The sequence below is a fragment of the Hippoglossus stenolepis genome, chromosome 7 (genome assembly GCF_022539355.2).
Source record: "Hippoglossus stenolepis isolate QCI-W04-F060 chromosome 7, HSTE1.2, whole genome shotgun sequence".
Lineage (NCBI taxonomy): Eukaryota > Metazoa > Chordata > Actinopteri > Pleuronectiformes > Pleuronectidae > Hippoglossus > Hippoglossus stenolepis.
Genome location: NC_061489.1, coordinates 7,941,187 through 7,951,780, shown reverse-complemented (window position 1 = coordinate 7,951,780; position 10,594 = coordinate 7,941,187). Strand labels below are relative to the sequence as shown.

The window sequence follows — 10,594 nt, the reverse complement described above, 5'->3', positions numbered from 1 at the left end:
TAACCAAGAGTATTGATGTCTCTGAAGCTTTTGAAAAAGTTGATTAATTGCATACACCAACATATATGATGCATATTACTACTGAAACAGTTTGAAACAGCATACATTGTACACAGGATGAAAAGGATGAAAATTTCAAGCCTAAAACATTTCTGAACTCAACTTATTTGCCTTTATCTTTTCGCGAGAACTCGGGTGCACTTGCTTTACGTTACAAGGCAGTCCGGTGGACGGAGCTTCGTGTGAAGTCCTCAGTCTCTCCACCCGTACGAAGAGTCTCCGAGCACTGAAACACGCGCATCTACAGCGGAGAAGGCGTCACCGCATATGTAATTATCTGGGGCTGTAGTGATAGGCTGAGACGAGTGTCAGTCGTTTTTCGTTGGGCGAACACATCCCGCCCAGTGTCCCGGAGCCGAGCTGCGGGTGGAGAGAGAGAGAGGCTCCACCAGAGGAGAACCTATGAGGACATCAGCCCAGAGACCCGCTCCTCACCGACACCAGGCAGCCAGCAAGTTAGGTGACAGTCGGTCACGAGTGGAGAGATTTTTCATGAAACATCTCAGCGATGAAGGTCGTCGGTTTGAGCCACTTGTAGCGTCGGCTAGCTCGGGTTAGACAGCCGCGGCTCCAGATAACGTGCCGGACGCTCACAGCGACGCTGCGGCGGGGAAAAGAAAGTGGAGACAACTTGCTAGCCTGCTAGCTAACCTTTAGCCACCGCTGAGCCTCCTTCAGCCTGAAAAGCACAGTTCACTCGGTGAGTCTGTGACAGCCGGAGCTCGATGTCCCAGCAGTGTGTGTCTGTGTGCGTCTGTGTGTGTTTTCCACGGGGCTCTCTGACTACATGCTCTCGTTAGTTTGCCTGTTTTATCGCTACAGCTAACTAGGTCACAAGCTAGCTGAAGTTTGCTGATGAACATCGCTGCGGGGTTGACATTTTCTTCTTGCCCCTGACATCATTGTTCCACTTAGAAAGTCAGCGTTTTTACTCAACTGGGCTCATGTTCACTTTGAGAAACGAACCAAACTAAACCCGAGTAAACTAACAGTGGTAGAGTTACTTCAGCGCTTCGCCCTCGATGTTGACTAGTTTAAAGTTAGCTAAGTCAGCTAGCTGTGTGCGCTGCTAGGCTCTTAACAACTGTTATTGTGTTTTTTACCTCGGGAGTGTCGAGTTTCAGTCAGACAGTGGAGCTAACCTCACTCTCGCTTTCTTCAGGTGAGACATTTCAGCCATTTCCTGATGCAGAGAGGTACAGGAAGTGGAGTTGCATGTACTTGCACAGGATAGTTTGCTGAAAGTGTGTTGTGTTTTTATTTCAACACAGATTGTTGGGCTCGGTTCACCTCTCTGCAGCCATGCCTTTTCCCTTTGGTAAGTCTCAGAAGAGTCCCGCAGAAAACGTGAGGAGTTTGAAGGAGAATGTGGCGTACTTGGAGAAACTGGACCCTGGAGACAGCAAAAAGTGTGAGAAGGTCAGCAATGATTTCTCCCCTTACTGGCTGTTTGACATCTGGCTCTTATTCTCAGCACTAGCTCATGATCGTAGTCATTAACTATTTCCCCCCGATTTAAAGGTTGCAGATGAGGTGTCTAAAAGCCTGGCCTCGCTGAAGGAGGTGCTCTGTGGAACAGGTGACAAGGAGCCTCACACTGAAGCTGTGGCTCAGCTCGCACAGGAGCTGTACAACACCGACCTCCTCATCACCCTCATTGCCAACCTGCATAGGATTGACTTTGAGGTGCTTCTCTCTGCTGTGACTTTGTGTGTAATGAAAAAAAAAAAAGTATTGATTTACTCTGTGCAGACACCAAATTGCCAGTAGGAGCGATAATGTCTCTGCATATCATCATTAGCCAGTCAGCCATTCATCGGACTGACTCAGTGTTTCTGTTTCTCACAGAGGAAGAAGGATGTGGTTAATTTGTTCAGCAATATTGTCAGACGTCAGATTGGCACTCGCACACCCACGGTAGAGTACATCTCTACACACCCACAGATCCTCTTCATGCTTCTTAAAGGGTAAGTTCATCTTCTCATTAAAGGTAATTCTACTCTTAAATAACTGGTAAATATCACGAGCAAATCCCTCAAATTATTATTTTGTTGTTGTGTTTTGTGCTAAGATAACTTTCCGTAAGCATGCCTCGTGATTTCTACATTACCCAGTATGTGTTTCAACAACTCCCAGAGGAACAAGCATGAACTTGTTGCATTCACATGTGGGTTACACATTTAGATGAACAGAGTGAGAGTTGAGTGCTGGTTTTACAGCTCCAAAAAAAGAAAAGAAAAAAACAGAGTTGTCCCGCGTACTCAAAGAGCAACCTTGTTTAACGTCTACACTCCATTATGATCCGAGAGGCTGGTGTCGGTGGATCAAGTGCTCTCTTTGCAAATTTCCACCTGTGTCATGGATTTCCTCTGCAGTGTTTTTACACTTTTTACCAAAAAACTTCTCATTTATGAAGAGGAACATTCAGCTGGATTTCTTAACTTCTGTCAATGTTAAGTCAGCTCTTTTCAGCCATATCAAAAATACATCCTGGAAAATAAGGCCTAAAAATAAATGTTGTATAAGTGCTAAAAACTTAGCAGTGTTATGTGTTAAGAGTGGATTTTCCTACAAATGAGGCTGGTGAGTAGTGGTTTTCATTTGTGTTACATAGACAGTGTGTGGTGTATAACTGGCTTATTAGTTGACCTGGACCTGACATGTATTAACGACACAGATACGAGAGTGCCGAGGTGGCTCTGAATTGTGGAATGATGCTGAGGGAGTGCCTGCGTCACGAGCCTTTGGCCCGGACGGTTCTCCTCTCTGAAGACTTTTACTGCTTCTTCCATTACGTCGATCTCTCCACCTTTGACATTGCCTCAGACGCTTTCGCCTCATTCAAGGTACACTGGAATATTTTCTGTCTAGAAAGTTTTTACAGTTCTTATCTGATATCTAAGTCTCCTTTTTTTTTTTCTCTCAGGATCTCCTCACTAGACACAAGATTATGTGCGCAGATTTTCTGGAGAACCAATATGACAGGGTGAGCTTTCTCCTGTTGACTTTTGATCTTTAATTGAAAGCAGGCTCATGCTGTGCTTTAACGTACTTTAAAATTATCCTTCAGGTGTTTACAGAGTACGAGAAACTCCTGCATTCCGAAAACTATGTCACCAAACGACAGTCTTTGAAGGTGAATGCTCCAGCACTCTGTCAAATCACAATTACTGATGGGCTCTAATTTGAGCTGCAGATTCAACTGTTACTGACATGTTTTTAATGATGCGCTGTTTTCCAGCTCCTCGGGGAACTTCTCCTGGATCGACACAACTTCACTGTCATGACAAAGTACATCAGTCGGGCAGAGAACTTGAAGCTGATGATGAACTTGTTAAGAGACAACAGCCGAAACATCCAGTTTGAAGCGTTCCATGTCTTCAAGGTGTGAAAATAGAACACACACATTGTCAATTCATTGTTTAAACATTCAAGTTGAAATGTCACATAGAATTTCAAATTAAAGAGTGATAGTTAAATTCATAAAATATTGAAAGTTTATGGAGAAGTCTGGACTGATGAAGCCATTTAATTTTAGGATAAAACTTTTCAGATTGTCGGGTGAATTTGTATCTTCACCTGCTTAAATATGTAGCTTACAATAAGGCTGAGTTCTTTTCATAGTGGCCGGGGTTAGAGTCCAGCCAGGGTCCTTTTGCCATCATCCCCCCCTCTTCCACTAACTGTCAAATAAAGGCAGAACAGTCATCAACATAATTTGAACAGAAAAACATTTCAGATTGTTAGTTTACCTCATCTCTCTCCTTTCGAAGGTATTCGTTGCAAACCCCAACAAGACTCAGCCCGTGCTGGACATACTGCTGAAGAACCAGACCAAACTGGTGGAGTTCCTGAGCCACTTCCAGACGGACAGATCCGAAGACGAGCAGTTCTGCGGCGAGAAGAACTATCTGATTAAGCAGATCCGGGACCTGAAGAGGCCCACAGCGCCGGAGGAAGCATAAAAAGCTGTGTTGACGACTGCTCGGCCAGGTGGTAGATTGTAGAGGTAGTGGCTGGAGCTGCAGAGAGGCTGAGTGAGAGACATGCTTCATTAAGATTTAATATTAACTACAAAATATAGGAAAAAAAGAGTACAGATTACTTCCTTCACTTTCTGTTTTTTTAGTGTGGATATGGAGGTGATTTCCATCCAGATACCTGAGTGGGCCAAGAACTGTTATTTAAACCATAGTGTTTTCTCTTTCGTCATAATGCATTTAATCCGTTTTAGTATCCTTGGACCTTAAACTGTTGCCCTTCCACATACACTGTTGCTGGCAGAGACTTTAGAATGACAGAAACGTCACCCCATGCACAACCAACATCAGCTCCGAGGTTTTCTTTAGTCTTTTCATCTTCAGAAACTTTATTTTAGAGATTGAGGTAAATATATTATTTTTCTAATGTGTCTTCATGGTAAACAGTTTCAAACATAGAGTAACTCTCTTCTCTCTGGACATTGCTTAGCCTCACTAATCACAGCGGTTTGATTTGTTGCCTTATTGTGAAGCTGTTGTGTTGCACAGGGACCTAAATTATCTTTCACATGTGGATCATATTGGCCAGGTCAACACACAGTGATTTTTTTTTTCGGGGGGGGTGAGAATTGTGTATTTCTTTGGCCTTTGGTCGCATGTGTAAGGTTGCAAAAGTTTGAAATGATCCAGCTGTGCTGTACTTGCCAATGCGTTAGATGGAACAGGAAGAGAAAATCAAAACCATAGAGGAATCAATTTATTGTGCTGCGTTTTTGTTTTTTTAAAGCTGTGTTCACTGATGCTTGCATGACTGAAATAGAAGCACAGCATCAGATTATGCTGCAGGGTAGTAGACATCCATTCAGCGCTAACATGTACAGCCAGGATATACAAATTGATCTCACTCAGAGCACTCCATTTCATCCTCACATGCTGAGCACAGATAGCAATAACTCATTTGAAATAATGATGTAAGAAATAATTCATTCATGTCTCTTGAAACTACTTTCCATTACGGTATAAGCACTGCTTAAAACAAGAAATAATATCGCAGAGGCGTTGCATATTGGATGCATCATACGTATGTTACATTGTAAATCTATCATGTTCATATCGGAGCATGATATTTAAAATTAGTCAACCTGTGAGACTTTGTACTAACTTTGGTTGAAGTTTATTTTTCTTGATTAATTTAACAGATTTTCTTTGACTAGACGACTGAGTGGACTGTAGGAAATGGTTTCATTTAAAAGAAAAATTTGGCTAAAACGTAAAGTCTCATATCTCCCCCGTTATTCAGTGTAACTCCATCTCTCCAACCATTATCTACACTACTGATCTCAGCTGTCATTGAGCGAGAGGCGGGATACACCCTGGACAGATCACCATTGTATCCTAACCATTTGCCTCTCTTTTTCCCCCGGTGCGTCATGTTTGACATCACAAAGACACTGACAGCTGAGGCGTATTCACCCAGGAGTCTCGTTTCCATCAATGCTGTTTGAAGCCGGAGCTGATAAAAACCTGTCAACTGCAGAGTCATTTCACCCGGGAGTGAAAGCTGATTATATCTATTCTCATTGCAGGAAAAAGCCTGATGTAAGTGGCGTTTGTGGGTTTTTAGACCAGTGGAAAGGGGCCTGTAGAGGCAAACAACCATTCAGGCCCACATTCACAGCTACAGGCAATTTTTCTAATTAATTAATCTAATTCCTAATCTACATGTCTTTGGACTGTGGGAGGAGCCGGAGTACCCGGAGAAAACCCACACAAGCGCGGGAATAACCCGCACAGTCCACACAGAAAGACTCCCGCTGGCCATCAGGTTCAAACCCAGAAGCTTCTTGCTGTGACCGCTCTAAACACTGCACCAGCGTGTCGCCCCCACTTTAACACCAAAGAGCACAAAAAGAAAAGAGGGTGGCAGATGCTGAAACACATACATAATTTGAATTACCATGTCCTTTTCTGATATGATTGTAATGACACATTGACAGAGAAAACACTGTAACATAACTGTGATGCATCGGAGAGCACTTTCCTGTCAGAAGTTACCACATTGTCGAAAATAACCACATGCACTGTTAAAACATGAATGAGTTTGTTTTTGGATGATGAGCACTGAGGTCCTCACCAGATCAGTTCTACTTTTTAAAAAGACTCCTTGATATAGTTGCCTTACTTCTGCTGTTGTTACTAAAGTGGCATATTAGGGATTTGGAGACGTGTTGTCTGTGCACAGGTTTTCTAGTACATACCTCATGGGATTTGAGTTTGCAAATGCTGTGTTCTCTGTTCTTTCCTTCCTAGACGGGATATTTTATTTGACATTTAAAAAAACAACACAACAGTGGGTTGTATGCATGCCTAAACTTGATATATATACATATGTGTGTGTGTTAAAACTTGAACAGGGACTGCAACCTGGTTTTCACAATGGAAAACTAGATTTTTAAAAATACTTAAATATTTCATTGGTTGGTGCCACACAAAACGTTAATTCATAATGAATTGCAGTGTGGTACCTTGTAATGAATGTTGCCTTATTTAAAGACATGTAATGGGTCGTAATGATCATGTAAAATTCCAGAACTCTTCAATTTGCTTTTGTTTTTTTCAACCCAAAGTCGACAAAAAAAGTACATTTCAAGTCCCGCATTTATGACCAGTTAATTTCTCAGATCCACCGAGACACTTTTAATGCGATTCTGTGGGTGGAAATGCATTTTTCATAGAAATTAGTATGGCTGCACTCAAAAAAGATTTTCTGCTGTGATTAAGTTGCTTATTAAAAACTGCACCAGAGAGTCAGATCCTTTTCAAGATTCAGAAAATAAGTAGAGAAGTGTGATATGATTGTGGTACATTATTCATAAATACGACTGAAGTCCTGCTCACTGTGCACGGTCATGTCACCAGTTAATGAAAGAAAGTTTGAAAGTGTGTTTGAGTTTCTAATAATATCCTGATTTGAGGCTTTGCTCTGTAATAAAATCAATATTATCAGGCTGATGTTTTACTAAATTTTCAACATTAATACTAATGGGTGTAGATATTCAGTCAAACTTCCTTGAAATGTGAGTTCAGACGTGCCGTGCACTTTGTGAAGGACGTGCTATACACAGACATCCCACCAGAGGGAGCAGTTGGCAACAATTGGCACATTGCATTAATTGTACAAACAAAGTATTTCATGTTTTCTTTAACCCTACCTCTAATTATGAGTATATATAAATCACTGACAATATTATATAGACATCAACACAAATCCCTTAAGATCAATATTATGTATTTGATGATTTAAATTTCTCTGTTTAAAATATTTGTTGTGCTTTATTTTATCCTATTGCCTTATTTTCCCCCCTTGTCTTTTTCCACACTCTGGATATATTCTCTTTATTTACCATGGGAGTGAATTATGTGTACATAACTTTATAAAGGGTAAAATTGTGAAAGCAATAAACTTTGTGGCAATTGATTTTTGTGTTGCTTCACTAGTTTGGCACAAACGGAGGGACTTTCAGTCAGGTGCAGCCACACAGTTGTTTTCTATTTACTATGTAGGTGTGTACAGACGGAGCTTCACTCAAATCTCCCTGAATCCTGTTCGTCTATTTGCACGTTTGACAGAGACAACTGGCAGCTTAATCATTCCCATGGTGCGTGTAGTTGTGGCACCTTTTCCAGCATCAAGGATAAAACAAGTCGGGACAGATTAACCACGACACACAGCGTTCCGCACTACACACGAGCTGCTGCAGCTGCATCATCACGCCATTACCCGTGTGAACATCATAGCTTAACATAGCATGACATAATAATGTGACATTTATTATGATAAATATCTCTATTGACGGAAATGAAATTTCTTCAACTGGCTTTTGGCCATATTGTCCAGCTCTTGGTCTAATCAGCCACAAGAGGTGAGAACACGTCTGTGGTAAGTTTATCTGTACAAACATTTATATATGAGGAACATCTGTGTACGTTCAAGTAATAAACTATTACAGACATTTTTAAATCACCACTTTGGTTTTTGGGAAAACATTGTCAGTCTCAATACACCTTTAACTGAGACATCCAGATAAAGTCCATACAAAAGCTGAGCTGTTGAGAAATAACTATTTCATGGCTGTTTGACCTTCAGCAGGATTATGAAAAAACTACTGGACCCATTTTATTCAAACTTGACATAAAATATAACAATCTCTGAGATTGGACTACTTCGAGGTTAATCACAAAATAAAACTCTAAACTAAACAGACAACACGTATATACTGTTATACAGACATGGTGCACATTACGGTGCTTAAGTACATGATGGCAGAAGCTGGTAGTGCTTTTTACTGCTGGTCCTCAGAACTGGTGACACATCCAAGCAGAGAAAAGCCTCTGGAGTTCTGCTTTAACTGCCAAGGAAGAACCCATTACATTTAGTGATGTCTTAGTTCTGTGTTGCAACAGATCCAAAATATCAATTGGCCATATTGACACTGTTTGAGACTTTTACAAATATTCAAATATGACAAAACACACACAAACCCCCAAAAAACCTGAATGACAATAAAGCAAAATAAATAAGTAAACAGATAAAGGGTAAGAGACGATAAGGGAAAAGGAAATAAAAGAAATAAGACAAAAAGTGGAGATTGAAGAGAGTTGGAAAAATAGAATTGCCTTTTATTGTAGAACTTAGTTCTTACTGAATGTTTCCTTTTCTCCAGCTTTAGAGAGGACGTGACATCACTGAGCCACTGGGTGTTGGAAGGAGCTGTAGTAGACTTCTAGTGAAGAAGAAGAATGTGGTGTCTATAGCAATTAATGAGGTGAAAGGTAGAATTTCTAAATGCTCGTGGTAAACTTAGATAGGATGTTTTGTTTTCTTTTACATATTCACCACATTTTCCCTTTATTCATGGATCTTGATTTAAAAAAAAGATTAGGCACATTAAGGGAACTGATCAGTGGATGGAGTTTTATTTCTGAAAAGTTTAAGCACAAGTGGTGATCCTTTTTTGTCTCATCAATCTCTGTCTCTGATTAAGCCCCCTTCTTCTTCTTCTTTTAACCCAATTTATAATTAAATTTCATATCTCTATGTATTCGCTAAATTATATGTCATGGTTTTGTTTCAGGGTGCCATTTTTATTTATTTATTTATTTGTGCCTTTTTACTTTGAACATTTCTTAACATCTCAGAATCTGAAAGTATGTCGAGGTTCATGATTATTATTGTCTATCTCTTTTCCCCCCCGTACCTGTTGAGAAATTGGCCCTTATGATATGGTCTATTTTGTGTGTGGAGTTGATTGAATTTAAGGGGCCTTTTGACGGAGGTATGCGATCTCTGTGTATATCTGCTAGATGACAGAAGAGGAAAGAAACAAAGATCTTTGTTCAGTTTCACCAAATCATTTCAAACCCTGTCTGAAGTCTCCTCCTCAGGCTGCAGCTTTTGATGAAGTGTACCAACACTCCAGTGTAACTGTGGCCGAGTCCTCACAAACCTTCAAGGGTAATTCAGAGGATTCTCTCTTTGTCTCTGTTTTGTGTGTTAAGTGAACAGAAGCTCATACTTGTCCTTTGTGGAAGCGGTTAGTTGTATCAAAAGGAGTTTTAAACATTTAGTTGGACAAAATAAGGAATTTGAAACATCACCTTGTCAAATTCTCACATCCGTTCTTCACTACTCCTCTGACATGTTTTCTTCTTCAATGAAAGATAGACGATAAGAATAATCGTTAGCTGCAGCTCCACTGTGACCTGTAGTTTCTCTGCGAAAGGTTGAAAATCCAATAAACATTCTAGATCTGCTGTTCAGGCAGTTATACAATATAGCAGCAGTGTATTGGGTCAATATTGCCTGTTGCTGTGCTATTTATAGTGTAAACAACGACTGAGAGGAACTTTTCTTGTAGAAGTTGAATCGTAGCTTCGCCTCCAGAACATTCATCTGATCTAAGTCAATCCTTGTTTGCGTCTTTGAAGTTGAATTTATTTGTTGATAGTCGTAGCAGAGAGTGTGACGCTGTCATGTCAGTCCAGCTCAAAACACTGGGACACATTCCATCCTACCAGGAGGTGTCCTCCAGCATGAGGCCTGTTCAATAGGCTGGCAAGCTAATGTCTCTGTGGAGCGCAATTACAACTGATGAAAATTTACAATCTGTCTGTGTGTATAAAATATAAATCTTATCTGTTACATCTATATGTTTGTGTGTGTGTGTGTGTTGGGTTTGAGGGCAAAGAATAGTTTTTAGAGGGTTAGAGTTAGGGGTTAGGGTTAGTGTAAGAGACTATAGGGAATGCATTAGGCCAATGAGTGTCCTCACTAAGATAAAATACAAACCCATCCACACGAACACACCATCGTGTTCCTGTGACTTCAGAGAATATTACATTGTCTTACAATGATACCTAACCGTAACCATAGTTACTACTTGCCTAACACTGACCCTTAAACTAACTTTAACCTAAACAAATCTAAATCTAAACTTAACCTAATCGTAATCCTAAACCTAAACCTAATTTAAACCTAACCCCCCCTAACCCTA

The 10,594-nt window shown here is 40.5% G+C and overlaps 1 protein-coding gene across 2 annotated transcripts; it reads left to right on the top strand.

Moving 5' to 3' along the window:
* The first annotated feature begins 386 nt into the window (after positions 1–386).
* cab39l1 (calcium binding protein 39, like 1) lies at positions 387–7,518 on the top strand. 2 transcript variants are annotated; one of them, XM_035161320.2, is made up of 9 exons: positions 387–760; positions 1,332–1,479; positions 1,582–1,746; positions 1,909–2,027; positions 2,738–2,906; positions 2,987–3,046; positions 3,131–3,196; positions 3,302–3,445; positions 3,834–7,518. In XM_035161320.2, exons 2-9 carry the CDS (start codon positions 1,363–1,365, stop codon positions 4,023–4,025), a joined length of 1,032 nt encoding a protein of 343 aa, XP_035017211.1. In that variant the 5' UTR covers positions 387–760; positions 1,332–1,362; the 3' UTR covers positions 4,026–7,518. The 2 variants fall into 2 exon arrangements, with proteins under 2 accessions (XP_035017211.1, XP_035017212.1); XM_035161321.2 differs by lacking the exon at positions 387–760 and adding an exon at positions 829–1,222.
* Positions 7,519–10,594: the final 3,076 nt, after the last annotated feature.